At 42.7% G+C, this 23,033-nt stretch overlaps 1 protein-coding gene across 3 annotated transcripts in view; it reads right to left on the bottom strand.

Annotated features, from left to right (window-relative positions):
* kdm6a (lysine (K)-specific demethylase 6A) overlaps nt 1-23,033 on the bottom strand; it is a 188,355-nt gene that overhangs the window by 76,732 nt on the left and 88,590 nt on the right. For all 3 annotated transcript variants that reach the window (XM_084310621.1, XM_084310622.1, XM_084310623.1), the window contains 4 exons: nt 21,282-21,402; nt 11,679-11,733; nt 11,156-11,190; nt 992-1,085 (listed from right to left, as the gene is read on the bottom strand). In XM_084310621.1, the coding sequence (XP_084166747.1) occupies nt 992-1,085; nt 11,156-11,190; nt 11,679-11,733; nt 21,282-21,402 (305 nt within the window). The remainder of the gene's footprint in view (nt 1-991; nt 1,086-11,155; nt 11,191-11,678; nt 11,734-21,281; nt 21,403-23,033) is intronic.

Below are 23,033 nucleotides of genomic sequence, written 5' to 3'. Positions count from 1 at the left end.
TATGCAACACTTGTGTGTGTGTGTGTGTGTGTGTGTGTGTGTGTGTGTGTGTGTGTGTGTGTGTGTGTGTGTGTGTGTGTGTGTGTGTGTGTGTGTGTGTGTGTGTGTGTTTGCCTATTTGTACATCCTCTAGGTGGGGGAGGGGAACATAGAGAGAGAGAGCAAGAGAGAGAGAAAAACAAAGAGCTGTCGCAATGCAACAGGGAACAGCGAGAGACCTGGGAAAACCGGGATGAGATTGAACCAAAACTAACTAGTCTGGGAATATCCTTCCGCCTCAACAACAAGACATGGATGTCCCCGGTGGAGCACGACGGCCCTGTGCATGCAGCATGATGCAATGCCATTTCAATCACTACTTTCCACTCTGATCAATCCACTGCCTTAGGAGCAGAGAATGTCATATAGAATATGAATGAGTGCTCGTGCTGTGATTCAAGTCTGGGGGAGAGAAGACTATGCACCACACTTTGAGACGTGACATGGGAAATCAGGCAGTATACAATTCTCAAAATGTTGCAGATTCAGAGTTTGATAGTATTTTATACATTCAGTCTGTTTTGCCCTTGTGTCGGGCAATTATGTCTCCTATTCAACTGCAAAGGCTTGGTGATGTTTATTTCTGTGTGTGTATTAATACCTTCCAGCAGTAACTGCCCCTTGTGGACAAATAAAGTTGATTGAATTGAACTAATGTTCCACAGATATTATAATGTTCTGCGATAACAGTAGAGTATAGGAATTGATTGAAATTCTAATATGGCCTAGTGCGGTATCCAAACCGCAGGAAGCTGGACATTTTGATAACCATGTTTGGTATGGATGCAGCACAAATCTGAATAATTTTAATGTTATTTCTTTATGAAAATTACAACAATGACGCAAAAAATGCCATTCCCTCTACTATTGTGAATTGTATAGCAATGCCAAAAGAACCTTAAACATATATTTTCTTTCCATAACAATATCAGTATATGTAGGTAGGACTCACCCAGTTGTTGCAGTGTCGTTGCCTTCACCTGTGCAGGAAGATTCTCCGTCTGTAATAGACTTTCATACGCCTCTTTTGCCGCTCTATATTTCTTCTGCAGACAGAATGAGAGTAGGAGGAAAACAGAGCGAGAGAGAGAGAGCGAGAGGGAGAGAGAGAGGGGTTGTTCAAGCCAGACAGAAGGGTCAGTGTATTTTATGGTCTCTCTGACCGAACACAAAGAGTCTGGAGACCTCCTCAGACCAAACATAATGACCAGCCACACACACAAGGAGGAGGGTCAGTGCAGAACAGGACAGGCCAGACTCAACATGTCTGGTAGTTCTGTGTGTACGTGTGTGTGTGTGTGTGTGTGTGTGTGTGTGTGTACCACTACCTATGTATTTGGGGTAACTTGAGCTGCCCTCCCTGAGGTGCGCCCACAGTTTGTTTTTTCTTGTTGACCTTGGGTCTGATCCGGTCTGTAGATATATGTGTGTGTGTGTGTGTGTGTGTGTGTGTGTGTGTGTGTGTGTGTGTGTGTGTGTGTGTGTGTGTGTGTGTGTGTGTGTGTGTGGTCTGAATGTTCTGTTCTTATCAGTTCACACAGTCATTTCTAAAGCAACCCACCCCCATGTCTACAGACCCTAAACATCCTAGCGTGCACAACATTGCACACATACATACAAACACACACACCCAAACACAGGCCCCTAATAAGTCACCTCAGGGCAAACAGTGACACTTGTAGTAGTAAATCACAGAAGAGGTTCTTTGTGGTAACGCTCCGGGCTAGATCAGCCAGCATGGCATACTGGTTGGTTGGCTAGCAGCGATATGTCAGAATGAGTTCAATAATTGACTCGATAATGAGTTTCAGAGACGGCCCAACAGAACAAAAACATTACAAAAGAAAGGGTTAGATATTTTTCCCACCAGACAGAACCAAGCAGAACTAATTGCAGGCGGTGCTAATGACAAGGAATGCTAGGCAGCACTGTCAAAGTGTCTCTCTGCTGTGATTATCCGGGTGCTCGTCCACACTGAAAGGCTTACAGTGGCGAGATCATTTAGTTAAAACAACAATGTTGTTTAAAATGATGTGTCAAAACAAAAAATAATTACGTTTGCGTGTGTGACGTTTTTGCGATAGCTGCATGTTGACAAGACGCCAAAGGATAGCCATGAATCTCTCATCAGTAAAATCTAGTTCTCTTTTTAATATAGAATGCACAGAATTATTAATATGAATTATTCCCTCACTCTCATACTTGAAAAAGGAAATACAAGGTTGCCTCACTAACATACGCAGCTTTATAAAAAAAAAAAAAAAAAAAAAAAAAAAAAAAAAGGGGGACCATGAAAACCCTTTAATGAAGTATAATGGGCATATTTAGACCTTCATTACCTGAACATTATAGCAGAAGAGGGTGAATGATGCCAGATTTGAACAACAGGCTGAAACGCCTCCCCCTGGCTTCAGGGTGATAATGCAGAACAAAAACTAAAAGTGTTTATCGTATACAATAGTCCGGAAATTATGATTTAGTTGCACATAATTATGTCATCTAATGAATACTATTAACCGAATATTAACTCAAATGTCTCTCAAAATGAAATCTTTAAAGGGGAAATATTTGAGGGGATGTCTTTTGAAGTTTTGGTTTGCTATCACACTGTACATCATCATGCAGTTCAATGCGATGAACAGTAATTGGTTTATTTATCTTGTTATTTAGCATAATGTGAAAAGATAGTGATATAGCCTACAACGATATTGGAAAAAATGTCAAACGATTATCATGATACGACTGTTTCATATCATCTAGGCCTACGTCCATGACATTATTAGTTGATCAGCTCAACCTCAAACACCCCCGCCAGTACCGGAGAAAACCACAAACGGACTCTAAATCAGCCTAAGAGCTTCCTCCAAGTCCTACCATAGCAGGAAGATGAGAGGGGGCCGGGGCGAGGGGAATACTATAAAACATTAATGGCTCGGGCGTTTATTTTCTTGTACAAACAGAGCGTCCAGACAGCATAAGAACCTGGTTATTACGGAAGACGTGTATTTATGTCAGCAGACCTTCTCCCAGACCATTTCAATGTGCAGTAGAACCTATTTATTCCAACCCCTCAGTAAGACAAGGAAACTCCTTATGGGATGATGACCAGAAAACTGAAATGCATGGACTAAAAATATACCATTGTAAAGCGAAGAGTACTAGATGATATCGCAGAAGAGAAGTTCTCAAACATGAGACAAACTGAACCATCCAGCCTGGACTGTTCTTTAAACTGCATGGTTGAAAATATCAACAACACCCTATGATATACACTGAATGCTGTCGCTCCATTAAAAAGGTAAAAAAAGAAAAAGGCAAGTGACAAAATCTCCCCATGCCATGGTTAAATAGCAGTGTTGGTCAGACAAAGAATCTGTAGAGCTGCTGAACGAAAATAGAGGAAAACCAAGCTCACAGTCCACTGCGATATAACATGGCAGTGGAGATACACATACGTCTGTCTCTAGACTAGTCCTGCATGTATCAACAAATGCGCATGTTGGTGTGAATTTATGTGTGCCATTATTACTAGTGATGCACAATATATCAAAATGTGAAGATTAGAACTAGTTCTTCTTATTCTTCAATAACAAAATAACTTCAATTAAAGCCAGCATTAGTCCCGATACAAACATGGACACCCTGCGAAAAAGTAACCATAGGAATATTTGCTTGCATTACATCAACTGAGCTCAGGGTTAGAAATTAAAAAAAAAATTCAAGGGCTTTTTTTGCCCCCCTTAATTGCTTTTCGGGGGCTTTTTTTTGTATTTCGGGGGCACAACATTTTTATAATGAAAATTAACAAAGATTATAAAACATTGTTGACACTTTTTTTTACAGTCTTCGTCCCTATGTTTGATAACGTAATGTTAATGTCTCCATATATAGGGCTCTACGCTAACCTTTTTCCCAAGGAGCACATGTGCTCCTGAATAAAATGTTAATAAATAAAATCTAAATACAAATTTAGGAGCACACAGAAATTTAGGAGCACAGTGACAATTGTTCAAGTAACACACACACACACACACGATGTGTGACATCATGGCTTGGTTTCATGTTTTGAGGTACCTTCAATTATCTGTAAATAATACATACATACTCTATCTAAATAGATTACATATTATTGTCCCTGAGTGAGGGCAAGTTGTGTTGTTGTCTTGATATAATAACCGGTTGCCTCTGGATCAATGAATGTCTAATATTGAATAATATTATTAGATATTTTATTTTTAACATCCCTAATTCCAACAGTCAAGAGGCTTGTTTCAAATTGATGAAAAACCCCACACACGCAACGTTTGTGAGTATAGGCTCTGGCCAGGTCGATCAATGAAATACGTTGCGCGCTCAGCGCTGTGGAATGAAGGAAATGCGCATCGGGATCGGATTTGGATGTTATTCTTTTGGAGTTGTGTTACAAATGGAATGGTCTTTCCCCGCCGAACACAAGTTACTTAACGTTACACAGCCAGGTCGCGCTATGCAGATGCTTAGCTTGCTAACGTTAAGATAGCAGTGTAATGCTTGATGAGAGCAGAGCGCTCTCTCTGTGTTCGCAGCACCTCTCAAGTGCCTGGAAGCATCTCCCTGTAACACGCAGCGGGCCCCGCCTCCCTCCTCCTTGGAACAAACATTCCACCCAAAAACTGAATTTCAGTCCAGTTTCAATCTGAACTATTAACAGCGGAGCTGTTTTGTAATTCTTCATAATCACTCGTCTGTCTCCACACTGCAAGTAAATGATTTTTCCGCTTTGCACACACACATATTATTAGGGGCAATACGAGGGAAATGCTCGCACTGTAGAGCATATATATAATTATATATATAATTAGTAAACTGTCGGGGGCTTTTTTTGCCCCCCTTAACTGATATTCGGGGGCATTTGGTCAATTTTCGAGGGCATTTTGCCCCAAGCCCCCGTTAATTTCGAACCCTGGCTGAGCTTTACAAAACTGTCATGGAATGTAACTCCTCCAGTTCCTGTATTGACCCTATACCCACAGCATTTTAAAGTGAATATTCATGAGTATTGCAAGCCATGTCCTAAATATTATACCGGTAAATACATCACTTCTGACAGGCATTTTCCCAGATGCATTCAAAACAGCCGTCGTAAGACCCTTACTAAAGAAACCCAAACTAGACAGTAATGTACTAACCAACTATAGGCCGATATCCAACCTCCAATTCACCAGCAAGATACTTGGAAAAAAAATGCTCAATACAAATAAACTCCTTTCTCAAAGAAAACAACATCATGGAGGAATTTCAATCAGGCTTCAGAATGCACCATAGCACTGAAACTGCTCTTACTAAAATAATTAGTGTCCTCAGAATAAACTCTGATGCAAACAGTCTCAATTAGATCTAAGCGCAGAGTTTGATACGATCAACCATGATATCCTAATAAATCGTCTAGAAAAGTTAGTTGGTCTTTCTGACTAATGTACATTAAACCGGTTCAGAACACGTATCAAAGGGAAAAATATTAAGTTAGGCTTGGAGATCATTCTTCTGAGAAACATGACACCTACTTCAGAGTTCCACAGGGGAGCTTCCTTGGTCCATTATTATTCTCACTATACATGCTGCCACTTGGAGACATCATTAGAAAACACAATGTATGTTTCCATAGTTATGCAGATGACACACAATTGTACATCTCCACTGAACCAAATGATCACACAGCTATTAACTCCATTTCCACCAGTCTCTTAGCAATAAACAAATGGATGACGAACAACTTCCTAAAATTAAATGAGGACAAAACTGAAATCCTACTAGTCAATCCTATAATAAAAAGAGAAATAGTACAGAGCAATATGGGGCAAACCCGTTGGATCAAACCTGAAGTTACAAGTCTTGGTGTTATAATAGACTCGGACCTAAGCTTTAAACTCTTAACACTTTGGTTGCCTTGGGTTAAATTCATGATATACCATAGGTTGCCGGCTCTATTTGTCTATGGAGAAGTACCCCTTCTTTGCATGGCTATAACTTTTTAAATTCTATTGCTACATTGCCATTATTAGGGCCCATTCAAAGTCCTATATGTATTGTTCATTGTGTAGCAACGTTAAACTTTTTCATTCACATATTCATAGTAAAGTATGGTCTAATGTATAAGTATGTTTTCATCTCTTTCTGCAGCTTTCTCCAGAACGTGATCTATAGCCCCAAATGCATTATATTGATGATGCAATACAGTTTTATGGCAATCAGCGCGATATAAAAAATTCCAACTAGACGTACTTCTAGAAGTTACTACACGTCATCTGATGTTGACCGGATGGGCTAGGGGGCGTTTATAATTCCGTGGGCAGCGTTATACCAATCATCTAATGTGGGTCAAATGTTGATAATAGCAGTTAGTATCGAAGACGGTAACGTTACACGCTGAAACTCACCCCAGTCTCCGCGCGCCGTTGGGCGCTCATCGTAGAGTAGAAGTCTTATCATTATGGGATGTAAATTTACCCGGTCCATCTCCAGCTTGTATAATGGTATATACGTCCAAATCATGTTGTTTATCGAGTTATTGGCAATCGATCACTGTGTAGCGTGACGAGCCAGAGTCCCGGGACCTATAGCGAGTGCCCGGAAGTACTACGGACGTCTAGCACAACCTCTATGGCACATCCTGTTAAGCGATTGCGCCGATCGGCCACCAGATGGCGCTCCTGAACCGCCAGAGAGCTCAGTGGGTCCTGCTGGTGGATCTCAGGCCAGCGGAGGGGACATATGAATCCGATCGCAGATTTTTGAAATATTGATATAAGGACGCTGTACAGCGTCCTCCGGCAACTTGAGCATGGCCAGCAATGACGTCTAAACACGTTTCATGGCAGTCAAAGTGTTAACTGGCGCCCAGAAAAGTGGCCATTTTAAAACTTGAACTTGAGGACTGCATACTTTTTTTGCAAACCAAAATACTATACTTTATACTTATAGCACATGCATGAGCATGGTCTCCTTTGAAAGATAACAATCTGAAGTTTCTGATACAATAAAGAAATTGCACGTTTAGTGCTAATGAAATAGAGTAACATAGGTCTGAACTTGAGTTGAACTTGAACTTGGGTACTCATGTTTTCCTGTAGTAGTTGCAATATCCAAAAGTATATTTCCAAAGAAATGGGTATGGCTGAAAAAACACCCTGGTCCATAGCCTGTATAGTCTTGTATAGTACATTTCATAAAGATCCGTTCAGAAATGAGTGATTAGGAGCGATTTCGGTAAACTGGGAGGAAAATAAAGCTCTGCATGTTTGTCATATACACCTAGATCCCCGATTGGCTCATTGTATCATTGGAAAGCCACACTCATTGGTTACAACCCTGTCCAATAATTTTTTTATTATTGTCTATTTTTAAAACTGAATCAAACCATAAACAAGGTGGCCTGTTGGATGTTAAATCCTAATGTAAAAAACGGATTTTATGTCTTTATAATTTTCTGCCCGTATTTTTTCTGTTGCGACGCACTTTGAGCTGCAGTTTCTGTAGGAAAGGTGCTATACAAATAAAGTTTTATTATTATTATTATTTCCGGCCTTGGGCATTCAGTTTTATATTCATCATGTCAGCTTGTGACACTAGTCATCGTTTCTCTGATTATTGTTGTCACACCGTGAGTCGATTGGCATTTGGACCTCATCCGTTCTCTGTGAATTGTCATTTCTGCTGGTGTTGATTATTTGGATGATGGCTTTTTAGCCCATAATAACCAGAAGACTACCGATCTGCAAGTGCTGGTACTCCGTTTGTTTTGATCCTTGACAAAACTGTGCACTCCATATGGTGTTCATGATTTGGTGCCGACACCACAGGTTGATGGTACAAACCTACAAACCTAGGTAGGAGCAACACAAGATACATTTTTTTTCTTTTTTTACTTTTGTGATACATTTTAATACAGCATTTAATTGGAAACTAGCGTATATTCCCCTAAATATTCTAGTTTTCCCAGACAATTAGAAAGGATAACATTTGAGACGCTGTTGTTTGGTAATCACTAGAGAGAGAAAGATAAAGATCTAGAAAGACAGAGGAAGCGTCGCCGTCTCTAGAGCAGGGGTCTCAAACTCGCGGCCCGCAGGCCAATTGCGGCCCGCTGGATGATATTTTGCGGCCCCCTACATAATTTATTTTATGAGTTTAAAAAATATTTGATGCGGCCCAGCCTCACCCAGACTCTACCTCCAGCGGCCCCCAGGTAAATTGAGTTTGAGACCCCTGCTCTAGAGTGACTAATTATTTACTGCTGGGTCAACATCCGGAAACAGACCCTGCATGTGTGTGTGTGTGTGTGTGTGTGTGTGTGGCCGCACACTGGTGACTAGGCATGATAAAGTATCACTCACTAATCTGTGTCACACTACACAAGACAAATGATTACTAATGACTTTTGTTTCCTTCCACATTTAACCCAGAGGATCTTGAGGGTGTTGAAAAAACCACAGGACTTAACAGAATAAAGACCGGCAACTACCAACTACGAGCTACTCATACAGCAAAATACAACAGGAGATAACAGAATCTACTACAACTACCAACTACAAGAGCTACCATGACAGCTTGCACTTCCCCTTTGTTTTTTGGGGCTAAGTACAAGTAAGAGTACATCATTTTGTCTGTGTGTGTCAATGCCACTGACAATTTTGACTATGCAATTGAAAGGTGTGTTTGTGTGTGTGTATATGTCTCATCTTTACACAGTCACTGTTTACCATTACATTTAAAAGGAACACTCCCACATTTTGAGAAATACACTTATTTCCCCAGAGTCAGACGAGAAGATCAATACCAATGTCATCTCTGTGTGCCAGTTTTAGAATTGTTGGAAGGTGTATTTCTTCACAGTAGGGCAGTCAATATTAGTAATCTTTCAGATAAATGGCAAAACCTTAAATTTGTATATATATATATATCGATTGACAGCCCTAGTTTATAGCTGTATTGGTTTGTTCATTGTTGGATGCTGCCTAAACATGTAGACTTAACGCCATCTTCGGACGGCAACAGAAATAAGACTTTATTGTGCCATTATGGACAATTAAGCTGAGAAGTAATCTTGTGATTGGCTTATTTCTTTTGACTGTAGAATAAACTTAATAAATTAATAAACATCCTTTAGACAACAACAAGTGGTACTGTGCTAGTATCTGTGGGCTTCACTTGAACCAATTACAGGTAATTGAGCCTAGTCTCTTGGACAATACTGGATCTGCATATTAATCTATGAAGCATCCATCATAGAAAAGTCAATAGAAGTCATTAAAAGGTGAACTACGGCCAATTTCAGAATTCACACGTTATTCCTCTGGTCTAAGACAGTACAAAGGTGAAAATGAGCAACTTTCAAATCCAAAAACTAGAGCGCTAAAACCAGGGCTCTAGACTACATTTTTACATTGGTTGCACCAGTGCAGTGCGCCTAACTTTTTCATTTAGGTGCACCAGCACATAATTTAGGTGCACCCAAAAATGTCCACTGCGCCTTTTGCCGCTGCAATAATACATTTTAAGTGTTACCCTTACCATTACCTTTTGTCAGTTTCCATACACATTACACATCCAGCGTACTTGACTTACTCGCAGGTTTTTTCTAGTTCAGTACTCTAGGCACATAGCGAATGAATGAATGAATGAATGAATGAATGAATGAATGAATGAAAACTTTATTTAACAGATTGCAGAATGAGTACAATACAGTACGGCTCAATACACACAATTGTTAAGGGGATGCAGACCAGAGAAAGACGTTTGTCTTGTTTACATCAGGGTCCCCCATTTTCAATTCAGTGAACATTCCTGCGGTTGAGTAGTAGTACCTACTTACTGGTCACGGGAGGCTTCAATAACGTTTGAATGATAATCCATTTTGTGAATACATTTGTTGAAACATCTTTGTTGGCCGACGGCTCCTGCTACCGTTAGCTGCTGCTGCACGCTAACGTTACATCTTAATTAACGTGTATGACTTACCCGTGTAACGTTAAGCAGCTTGTGTTCCGCTGGGAAAGCATCACTGCATACACTTTGTTTAATCCAAACGTCCATTCGGAAACGTTGTATTGTGAAACCAGTATGAGACACTGTGCTTATTTATCGTTTCAATTCGGAAAGTTGATGCTCACAATGGCCATTTTGTTTATTTGTCATTCAGCACATGCGAATTTCAGGGTGATGATCAGAGCCAATAAGAGGCAGGTCGGGGCTGGTCTTTGCATAATGTCAATCAAAGGCAGAGAGATTTTTTGTTTTGTTTTGAGAACGCACATGGCCACGGGGGTAGGGTATATCTGCAGAGCCGCAAGCCCAACGCATACCCTATTGGGCCACGGGGAAAAAGACGCTACACACACATACAGACCTGCTGGGAGGTGCACCAGTGCGACAAGGGAAAACATCCAGTCGCACTGCACTGAAATTTGGTCGCAAAATGCGCAAAACAGTCGCAATCTGGAGCCCTGGCTAAAACTAATGTCTGAAGCTGCTCCATAGACCAGACAGAATTGGGAAATATTGTATAGATGACACAGAGCAACCAGGAGAATGTTCTGAGTTCATAGGTACATTTTATATTTCAAAACTGACATCACTTCTATAGAACAACAATTATTTGGATATAAAAAAAGAAAACAAACATTCCGTCTCTCATTCATTGTCAATGGAGCAGCTCCAGACTTTATACTTGATGACATCACACGTTTTGTGATTTAAACTTCTCTGGTTTCTGGCTTTGAGAGAGTTGTCAATATTCATATTTATTGAACTGTCTTAGGCCATGGAAATAACATAAAAAACAAAACATTCCCCTTTAACTGGATGAAAACAAAACAACACGTGGATCTTTCAATCAGTACTTTTCCCCCTCAAATAACACCATGCAAACACCAAATCACAAAACTTTGTGAATGGCGTCTCTTGTTCCAGAACGCTGCGGTTACAACCGTAACTCTGTTCCCTCTGACCTGCCAACATATGTCTACACCACATGACTCAGTCCGGGTAACATCGACCATGTTGGAACCGGTACCACTCTGTACCCCGTTCTCAAAAAACCCAACCATAGGAATACTGTAAAGGGATAATGAACGCTTACCTGAATCTCATACAAATGGGCAATGTGGAACTGAACTGTGGAGAAGAGGAGAGGAGAGAGAGAGTCAGGGATGGATCTCATGAAAAGGGTTCTGATCAATGCATCAATATTAGGGACATATTCTCCTCATGGAACTCAGTGGGCGTAGATGGAAGCCTGTTTAGAGCATGACCAAAGATGGAAGGGGGAGGATAGCTCCCTGGTGTGTGTGTGTGTGTGTTCCAAAATCACAGGCTGTGTGTGCACTGTACACTAGACAAGCAATTCCAGCTCTCTCTCCCTCTTTCTCCTTGTGCCGTCTCCTAGGCAACACCAGTCTTGGGCAGAGTCAGCGGGGAAATGGCAGCCAAGAGGAGAGAATTGCACTGTAGAAATATCCAGCTATATCTGTGTGTGTGTGTGCGCCCTTGCAGTATGTACTACATATCAATGGCATGCCAGAAAACAGCAGAATACCTAATGTAATAATAAATAATACATTACTAATCAGGTAGGGGTCATTTTAATAGTACTAATGACTTACTTTCAGCTTTGGACAAAGTGCAGAGGTTGGAGTCGATCAAAGCCAGCTGAAAGTGCTGCAGAGGGGAGAAACAGAGAAAGGCTTTTCATTAGTAGAGGTCACTGGCAGACCCTATAGCCGATAATGAAAGGTCTGATCTTTATGGTACTGGTACAATGACGGGATTGCAATCGATCAATGCCAAAACCAGAAGGACTGATCTTGTGATGGAAAGTGAAATCAGTGGATGCAACAAGTCCCACTACCTATTAGCAAAACAGAGGAAAGGTAATTTTCTCCTCCGTGCCAATCGTTTTTTTTTATTATCAAAAGCCTCTACAGATCCATAACCCACTAACAAATGTATCGACTAGAACAACAAATGTATCGACTCGGAGAGAGCAGGGAGGCAGCATAGACGCCCAAACCCATGTGTATAGTCGACTCATCTTCCTTCATCCTCACTGTAATCTATGCAGGAGGCTAAAGATCTGACCGACGTGAAGACATTCTTCAGCTGAAGAGATGATGGTTCATCAGCCTGGACTAGAATAGGACAGATGTCCTATAGAGACTTAGTCTGGCTGTCTGAGGATTGAGCCTGGAATAGAATAAGACAGATGCCACTCAAATTAGTCAGTAAATGTGAAACATGACATTAAGGTACCTTTTTCTCTTAACGTGCTGTAACTTAGCCTTTAGTTTTTGTCATCCATTTCTGATGACAGGAATATATCAAAGGTGGCTTATTCAATTAATTCATATCGCTGTGAATGATAATGCATTTTGCTTCGCTATTACCCAAGGAAGGAGACAACTGTTGCCAAGGAATGTAAGCCGGGCATCTTAAATCACTGCTCCGTGACATTCATCCACTCTTTCTGTGCTCATCTTCCCCTTCATAGCTAAAGTGTAAGGTTAATAGGGAGTCTCTGGGGATGAACCGGGCATGGTAGCGTGCTCTGTGAACTTGCATCCAAGATTATTGTTCCGTTTATGGGCACCTCTAATATAAAAGACGAATGTCAGCTGTCAGTATACTGTTACACTCGAGTGGCTCGCATAACCAGACCCCTCTCCACGCTATGTTAGTACTTGTGCCAGTGCAAGAGATAAAACTTTGAGACAGTGTAAAGTGCTAATGTTGCTACCACTAACTGTATATGACTGGGATACGGCAACACATGGAAAACGTTGCACGTAGGGTTGGAGCTAATGCTTTGTCATATTGGAGGTGCTTCCTTGCACAAAATACTCTTGCTGCGGGCGTTTTTCTGTATTCCATCTTTTTTTGTGAAGCTCAGCCAAACCTTTAAGCGTTTGCTGCTGTGGTCCAACAAAAGTAAACAACAGTCTCTGCTCACATGCGTTGTTGACGGAAGCACTTAACCAGTGAAATGACGTTAGGTCTGAGCAAGAGGTGCTGGCAATTGTGTATACATTTTTTTTGCTTAATGCAGCCACTGACCTATATGGAGCGGGTGGGGGGATTATGGTACTTGTAATCTTACCCACACACTGTGCTCGTAAATTCTTTTTCTGGTTCACATACAAATGAGAGTGAAATGCTCACACTGTCGAGCCCCGGATGTCCCATAGAGGCTTAGCCTGGCTGTCTGAGGAATCAGCTTGGATTGGAAAAGGACAGATGCCATATAGAGACTTAGTTTGGCTGCCTCATGATTCAGTCTGGACTAAAATAGGACAGATGCCCTATAGAGGCCTAGTCGGGCTGCCTGAGGAATCAGCCTGGATTGGAAAAGGACAGACGCCCTATAGAGATTTAGTCCGACTGCCTGAGGAATCAGCATAGACTAGAGTATTTAATTTACAGACTTACATATTTTTAAGGGACCAAAAGTAATTGGACAAACTAACAATCATAAATCAAATTCGTCACTTAATACTTGGTTGTGAATCATTTGCCGTTAATGATAGCCTGAAGTCTGGAAACGACAGACATCACCAGACGCTGGGTTTCATCCCTGGTGATGTTCTGCCATGTCTCTCAGACTCTCTTCAGTTCCTGCTTGTTCTTGGGGCCTTTTCCATTCAGTCGTCTTCAGCAAGTGAAATGCATGCTCAATTTGATTCAGGTCAGGTGAATGACTTGGCCATTGCATAACATTCCACATCTTTGCCTTAGAAAAAACTCTTTGGTTGCTTTCGCAGTATACTTCGGGTCATTGTCCATCTGCACTGTGAAGCGCCACCCAATGAGTTCAGAAGCATTTGGCTGAATATGAGCAGATAATATTGCCTGAAACACTTCAGAATTCATCTTGCTGTCAGCAGTCACATTGTCAATAAATACAAGGAATCCAGTTCCATTGGCAGCCATACATGCCCATAACACTACCAGCACAATGCTTCACTGATGAGGTGGTATGCTTTGAATCATGAGCAGTTCCTTTCCTTCTCCATACTCTTCCCATTATTCTGGTAAAAGTTGATATTGGCAAACTCTAATCTGGTCTTCCTGTTTTAGGCTCACCAATGGTTTACATCTTGTGTTGAACCAGACCCCTGTATTCACTCTGGTGAAGTCTTCTCTAAATGGTTGACTTTTAGACACGGATACGCCTACTTCCTGGAGAGTGTTCTTGATCTGCCCAACTGTTGTGAAGGGGTTTTTCTTCACCAGGGAAATAATTATTGTTGTTTTCTGTAGTCTTCCGGGTCTTTTGGTGTTGCTGAGCTCACCAGTGTCTTCTTTCTTTTTAAGAATGTACCGACCAGTTGATTTGGCCACGCCTAGTGTTTTTTGCTATGTCTCTGATTTGGTTTGTTTAGATTTTTCAGCCTAATGATGGCTTGCTTCACTGATGGTGACAGCTCTTTGGACCTCATATTGAGAGTTGACAGCAACAGATTCCAAATGAAAATACCACTTGAAATCAACTCTAGATCTTTTATCTGCTCCTTGTAAATTAAATAATGAGAGAACACACACCTGGCATGGAACAGATGAGCAGCCAATTGTCCAATTACTTTTGGTCCCTTAATCACATAACATGCACTGGGACGTATACGTGCTCACAAGCACTTGCGCGCAAGTCATGGCACTTTGCGAGCGTCTAACATATAATATAACATATAATATACTGTTCGAAAGATATATTTGTTGCCGTTTAAACGCCACCTCACTCGACATGGCGATATGTAAGGAGAGTGTCTTTTTCACACGCCGCGCGTCAGATGACCACCCCGGACTCTAGACGCTCCAGAACTGCCAATCATCCGCTGATGGCAAAAACTATTGGTCAGTCTTGTAGCCAACGAGTGTACGTTTCCAACGATTCCAGATACCTCCATGCTGGAATATTGGAATCTTGCAACCACTAAAGAAAAATGTGAGTACACAACTTCAACTCAAGTTCAGACCTCACTCCATTTCATTAGCACTAAAAGTGATTTTCCTTTTTTGCATTAGTAACTTCAGAATGTTATCTTTCAAAAGAGACCAGGCTCATGCATGTTCTATAAGTATAAAGCCAAGCTTTGCAAAAGAAGTATGCAGTCCTCAAGTCCAAGAAAAAAAAGGCCACTTAACCTCTTAAACTCACGTTTTTCTGTAGTAGTTGCAATATCCAGAAGTAGTATATCAAAAAAAAATTGGTACGAGCTGGATCCATAGCCTTAAGTCTTATATAGTACATGTCCAAATTTCATAAAAATTCCTTCAGAAATAAGTGATTAGACGAGAAAAAAAGCTCTGCAGGTTTCAGTTTTCTCATAGACTCCAATGCATTCTGCGGTTTTTTTCTCTTCCCGTTTTCCCTCATGACTTTTCACCTGATTCGCTCATCCCCACCTGGGTTATCATTGGAAAGCCACACTCATTGGTTACAATTCTGTTCAATAATTTTCGAGATCGCCAAATGATTGACGGAGATAGAGCCTCGGGAGTCGCGGGTGGTATTCGGGAAAAAAAGATAAAAGTCTGCTGTGTACTTTAGCGCACACCTCACATATCGGCATGTAACTCGAGAACCGCTGAACGGATTTTGTCGCCTGGAATGGCAATCGACAGGCAACTAATAGGGCTTTAATTATATATACATATATATATATTGTATTCTATAAAATGCACACCCGAGCCGCTAGAGGTCGGCAAAGTAGCACGTCGTGCCAGTGGGCAAATCGTCCTCAAGAGGGCCCAGGCCATTGAACGTTAAGAAAGAGGTTAAAAAAGTATGCAGTCCTCAAGTACAAGTAAAACTTTCTGGGTGCTTGTTAAGAGGTTAAAAAGAGGGGGGGGGCATGTAAAAACTGTTGTAATTCCTGCACTGTTCACCTGATAAATACCCTCAAATTAACGCTGAAAGTATGCACTTAAAGCACATCTTGATTGTTTCAATTTGAAGTCCATTGTGGCGGTGTACAGAGCCAACATTTTGAAAATTGTGTCCATGTCCAAATATCTATGGACCCGACTGTAACCGTCTTTGGCGTTTCCACTCTAGTCACCCCATTTTCTCCTCAAGTGCACACTGATTTCCAAGCACATGATTGATGCTGTGGGGAGGAGACAAATGGTTATGCCTATGCTTTATAAATCCACATTGGCACCAAGTCGGTGGGAAGGATTTGATGCAGGGGAGCAAATCCAGCTGTGAGTACGTTTCAAGTTTCTTTAATAGTTGTCATACAGAAGTACAGAATACTTTTATACAAAATGCTTCTTACTGTTACGCTCCAGAGACTGTGCTAGACAAGATAAGTATGAAATAAAGTAGCATGTAAAAAGAAGTAAAAATAGAGGTCACAGTGTTCAGTATAGACGTACAATGTTCGATGCAGACTAGAAGTAAGTTAGAAGTAAGAGTTACCATACAATATGCAATATACTAATATACAATACTATATAGTGCAAAGCAGAAATGGGATGAGGTACAATTTACAGTAAGGTGTACGAGTTGTAGTGCAAATCCTTTACCAATAAATATAAAGTGTGTTTAGGTGATCTAAAGTGTGGAGAAGGCTCCCTTCCAATTAGGTACCTATTAATAATCGCATGACTGGGAACTACAGCGCCAATAGGTGTCAGTGCAGTCCTCAGCTGCACCGTGACACAATTCACTGAGACGTCCATGTAATTCAAGATGCCACTGGTGCCTAGCATCTGGGTCATGGAAACAAGCAAAGGTTCCACAAGCCTTAATGTCAAGCATCACCAAACGGGTTGGAACACACAGCCAGGAGGACAGACTGTACTGTGTGCTTAATCATGCCTATTAGTTAAGCTCTCACCTGCCGTTTTAACAAAACCAGCTATTATATTGAAGGCCAATATCAGAATCTGCCATCTAGGCCACCCACAGCAATGTGTGCACTCCCCGACACACGAGAGAGAGTGAGAGTGAGAGTGAGAGTGAGAGAGAGAGAGAGAGAGAGAGAGAGAGAGGAGCGAGAGAGAGAGATACAGACATGCTCTCTCACTAAAGGAGGAGCCCCTAGTCTTGCAGTGGTAGCAGTAGAGGCGGTCAATGTCAGACAGATAACAATCAAGAGCAGTCCAGCCGGCTGTGTTCTGTAAGGGCCAGCACAGCTATATACACACACACACACACACTAGAGGGATTCAGTCTAAAAAAAGCTCACTGGCATAGCCACCAAAAGCCATCAGATATACTCACCACAGACAGATGCCATCATGTCAACGGCACACACACAGACGGAGAAAACCCTTACCTAAAACGCTGGTACAGCACACTGCTCCAGGAACCCCACTGCATCTCCCAGCACATCTCTCCCTCAGCCTGTTCTATCCTTCTCCACCTCTCCTTCCCTCTCCCCCTTTCACACTTGCTCTACTACCAGACAGATAATGCAGCAGGATTGTCAGCTTGGCATTCCACCTCTCCCTCCCTCCCGCCCTCCTTCCCTCTCTCTCTCTCTCTCTCTCTCTCTCCCAGTCTCTGCTATCCTTCTTCTCCTCCTCTCTCTCCCCCCCCCCCCTCTCTCCTATCCTGGTGTCACTGATTACTATTCACCAGACGGCTGCAGCGGAGAGTGCAGGGAGATGACACACAATACCTCAAAGCAGGAACAGCCAGGCGCACACCACCACCTCTCTCTCTCTTCCTCTCTCATTCCCCTCCCACTGCTTTCTCTTCCTCTATCTCACCTCCTCTCAGCTGAAAGCTCTTCACTGTGACTGCACAACACTGGAGAGGCAGCACACTCATCACCTTACAAATATGAACCGCACACATGTATCTCTCTCCCTCTCTCAGTATTCCCCCTCACTTCCTGCCTAAATTAGCACTGAGGAAGTGTGTGTGTGCGTGCATGCGTGCGCGTGTGTGTGTGTGTAGAGAGAGGGGGCAGGATTCAAGAGAGTAATATCCAATTATATGCAAACCTGCATAGTTGTTGTAACTGGATGGCTTGGAGCTTATTCTGTAACAGATTGACATAATACTGCAGCTACACACTACAACTTTGTATGTATTTTAACTGCAGCTACACATGACTTTGCATGTATTTTAACTGCAGCTACACATGACTTTGTATGCATTTTAACTGCAGCTACACATGACTTTGCATGTATTTTAACTGCAGCTACACATGACTTTGCATGTATTTTAACTGCAGCTACACATGACTTTGCATGTATTTAACTGCAGCTACACATGACTTTGCATGTATTTTAAAAATTTTAACTGCAGCTACACATTACTTTGCATGCATTTTAACTGCAGCTACACATGACTTTGCATGTATTTTAACTGCAGCTACACATTACTTTGCATGTATTTTAACTGCAGCTACACATTACTTTGCATGTATTTTAACTGCAGCTACACATGACTTTGCACGTCTCTTTCTCTCCATTTCTCTGACAAAGAGGGATGAAAGGAGCAGATGGAGGCCTAGTTCGCTATGTGTCCAACTTGTCCGTCCATGTCCCCCATCCTTTGGTTTCTGCCCTCACTCTTGTTTCTCTCTCTCATGCTCGTTCAGTCTCTACTTCGACCTTACCCACCTCACCACACCGCCTTCCTCCCTTTTCTAGATAATCTGGGGCAGTACAAACCCTGTGTGTGTGTGTTTTGGGGTTGGCAGTGAGCCAGATCTCAGTGTGAGGGGCGTGTCTACAGCAGAGAGGACGTGCAGCTTGCTTAACTCAGCGCTGCACCTGGCAAACACACACAATATACACCAGACACAAACAAAACACTCTCACACTTCAAAGCGCTTGTGAATTGTGAGATATTAATTAAGATATGTAGTATAAAAACGTGGCAGACACTCAGGGTATTTAAAAGATTTTATTTTTGTTAGAATAAGTGTTAAATAGCTCTACATTCCAACAGCCATCACTGATGTAGAGTGTCTCGTCAGTAACGTGGGTCTACCGGTGCCTCCACTTTGCTGATTGATAAAGTGAAAACGGGATACCAGAACATTTATTTTCCGTCAACTGCAGAGCGGAGGGACTGGGAGACCCATGTTACTGACCCAGACACCCAGTATCAGTGAAGGCTGTTGGAATGTAGAGCTATTATTTTAACAAACAAAAAATACCACTTACAGCTCCTTTAAATGTTTCCATTCTCAAATAGGTTAGATGCAAAGTCATGGCAGCAACCAGCCTCCTATGACCTGCAGACGCCCCCATTCTGTGACACCTGCGTTCAAATCTCGCAACAGACAATGCACCGATTATTCCCTTCTCCACATAGAACTACTGCTATGTGCCAACATGGCTGGACAACAGGCTAATGGTGTTTTCAGACGGGGAGCAACCGACGTGCCTGAGTAATTGATTTTCAATGAGGCGAGCGGGCAGGCGCTGGGAAGCGCGGGCGGTCTGGCAGGCGCTGGGAAGCGCGGGCGGTCTGGCAGGCGCTGGGAAGCACGGACGGTCTGGCAGGCGGAGAGACAATCGGGCGCGATCCCGTGAAAGAACCGCGTCAGTGGCTCACGCACACCCACTGCCAGAGTTGCGCAAACCAACATAAAACGCATGCGTTCCCCCTCTATATTAGTCTTCAGTGCATAGTAGTATAGACAATTTAGCATAGTAGGTAGTAATATAGGCAAGGAATATTACTTAGTAGCAAAGTACATAATGGTAAAAGGCAGTAGAAGATTATATATATTTTTTATATATTGATTGAAGAAGTGTGTTTTTAGTTGATGGGGGGGGGGGAGATTGGGCTGGTTTCGGCTGTCCTGACTGTGGTGGGAAGTTCGTACCACCTTTGTGAACGCCTGCGAGAATAGCATGCTTCACTCCAGCACGTTTCTTATTTAGCCTATAATTACCTACTATGTTAATATGTTGCAAGTAGCCTATGAGCTCTCACAATATTTGTTAACCCTCCGTTAACATTAACCCTCACCAGACAGCCCAGTGTTAGCTAGCAGTAGTATTAGCTAGAACATTAGCTAATATTATAGTAGCATGATCTAAGGGGAGGGTTACAGCAGTGCACAGAATCAGTTTCTCTAGTTACCGTGCGCAGAGCGCCTGGCGGGATATAAGTGGCGCTTGCCGACGATAATGTGGAAACATCGCTTATGACAATAAAGTTGTGAAAGTTCAATTTCCTGAAAAATGATAAGCACATATCTGGTTTACTAGATTTAAAAAGAGGTCCTTCTATATCATTGCATGTAGGAAAGGGTTTTGTAAGTGTTTGACAGACTTGTCGATGAAATCAACCAATCGATTAGTCAACAAATCCTATGGATATAAATCAACTTGAGGACTCTATTTAGTGGACGACGGCCACAGATGGCCCTGTTCCGTGCCAGCGAGACGCACGGCAACCCTGCCGGAAGCCCCTCAGGTGTGTCTGGGCGGGACAAAGCCCAGGATCAGGTGGCAGCCTGTCCCTGTAGACGGGCAGGCTTCTCAGACAACAATTGATCCATAGGGCTGCAGTCAAGAGAGCGCTCTCCATTCTCTGGTCATGTGTGGCTTACAGGTGTCAGACACTGCCAGAGGACTAGACGGGGGCCCAGACAGACGGGACAGACGAGGACAGACGATCCCGGTGGCTTCGCTGGCATCGTCTTCCCAGGTCGACTTTGTTCCTGTCGAGAAAGGAACCTTCTAGACAACTGGCGTGAGAGTGCGCCCCTTCATCGTCTTCAGGACGGAGGGAGTGGAACAAGGAAGACGAGGAGACTTGCGTGTCCTTCGCCCCGATACCCGAGACTGAACGGCATTCCGTTTCACTTCCATTATTCAGTCTCGAAATACCTGCCGTTTCAGGCGTTATTATTCTGGTCAACAGGCCTGATGGCCATAAGTAGACTCTACCTAGTAACGGACGCTGATTGATGGCGGTTTGAATTTCCAACCTGAGAAGGCACCAATCAGAGCAATGAATGAGCAATGAATCACAAAGTAATCAAAAAGTAGGCAGGACTAGCGGCAAGTGATTCAGGGGCTGAATGCAGCTCCTTTTAGCAGCGCTTAACAACTTATGTCTCACATTCACTCACACATTTACACACAGACGGCGGAGGCAACCATGCGAGGTGCCAACCTGCTCATCGGGAGCAATTAGGGGTCAAGTGTCTTGCTCAAGGACACGTCGACAGAATCTAACCGGGAACCTTCTGACTACCAGACGGCCGCTCTACCTCCTGAGTTGGACGTACCTTTAAGCTCGACTCGTAGTCTGTGTTGACCTTGAACATGAGGCCCAGTCTCAGGTGGATCTCTTTCGCTCGGGAGAAACCGGGGTCAATGTACAGCACCTCCTGGAACGCCTTGATCGCCCTGGAGATGGAGAGAGAGCAGATACAGGTTGAACACAACACGGATATTAAAACTCTCCAAGTTAAAAACCTACAACAAAAGCATTTTCTTTCAATAATCCATCTTCGCGGGTCATGTCATCCAGACCATTTCCTCCAGAGTTGCCGACCGTCTACTGGAAAGCATAACATTTTCACCTGCGTGTGCGCTCATAGACAAGTGTGCCCACACGTCTTACCATATTGCTTAACCCTTTCACTACCACACTACCAAATGGTTAACCCTTTCACTGCGACCCTTTCACTGCCATACAACAAAGGGTTAACCCTTTCACAATCACACTACAGAAGGTTAACCCTTTCACTACCACACTACAGACGGTTAACAGTCTGTAGTGTGGTAGTGAAAGGTTAACCTTCTGCAGTGTGGTAGTGAAAGGGTTCAACACGGATCCGATTTGACAAACACATTGCCGTACACACCAACTTGTAACACTGAAGATTACAGCTGAAATGTGCCCCGTTCTTTACTCCGCCAAGAGCACTTTAAAAGCGGATGATATCGGCCACAGTGATGATTCGGAATGAGATGTCTACTGTCTGAGCCTGAGGCAGACGTTGAATGTATGAAAAACATGAGTTGGCAATGCCTCTCCTTCCTGAATCCTGGTGCTAGGACATGACGGGAGAGAGTCTGGACTGTTTCATCAGGATTTCTAATCCACCGGTGGATCAAACCACGGGAGGGAGGGAGGGTGAGTGGGGAGAGAGAGATGATGGGAAGGAGCAAATATTGGCGTCACCTTGGCAACGGAAGCTCTCTCCTATCCATAAAACAATATGAACCGTATAGCAGACATGCCGTAGACACACATATGAGTGAATAAAAAATAGACAAAACAGATAATAATAATAATAATAATAATAATAATAATAATAATAATAATAATAATAATAATAATAATAATAATAATAATAATAATACATTCGATTTATAATGCACTCTAAAAAATATATAACACTCACGGTGCGGTTGTGACAACACTGGCTTTTAGCTGCATTTAGCCCTTCCTCAGAGAGTCTCTCTCTCTCCCTCCCTCCCTCTCTGAACTCATTGGCCCTTTTGTCTCCCTCCTCCTTCTACCCACTGTGTGTTCATTCGCTCTCTGCCTGCCTCCCTCCCTCCTCTCATTAACCCTCCCTCCCTCCCTCTCGCAGGCTGGATGTAAGCGTGAGTGTTTGGAAAGTGTAGCTCGTGCTGGGAACCAGCTCCCCGATGACAGACATTCATGGCAGACTCCAGCCAGCAGGAGAGGTCTGGAATATCCTGCCGCTCTGCAGGAAGGCAGCGGACGACGGCGGACAACGGTGTTCATCAGAACATCTCAACCAAATGATACCTCGCCTTTTTAGCTTTGCCATTTGTGAACGCTTTAACGAGCCCACGTGTAGAGGGTAAAATGGGTTCAGAGTGACGTAGAATACTGCTGTAAAGCAGCTCTGTGATGATATAAATGATAAGAGGGACATCTATTGGTATAAATGCTTCTATCGCCCCACGATATATAACCAAAAGGACACAGATTTTTATCTCCAGCACCGACAAGAGGATGTATTCAAGCTGTGAGCTGGTGACTGAAGGGTGGCCGGTAT

Source organism: Notolepis coatsorum (assembly GCF_963971535.1).
Source record: "Notolepis coatsorum genome assembly, chromosome: 3".
Taxonomy (NCBI): Eukaryota; Metazoa; Chordata; class Actinopteri; order Aulopiformes; family Paralepididae; genus Notolepis; species Notolepis coatsorum.
Note: the sequence above shows the minus strand (reverse complement) of the source record. Positions and strands in the feature narration are given on the sequence as shown.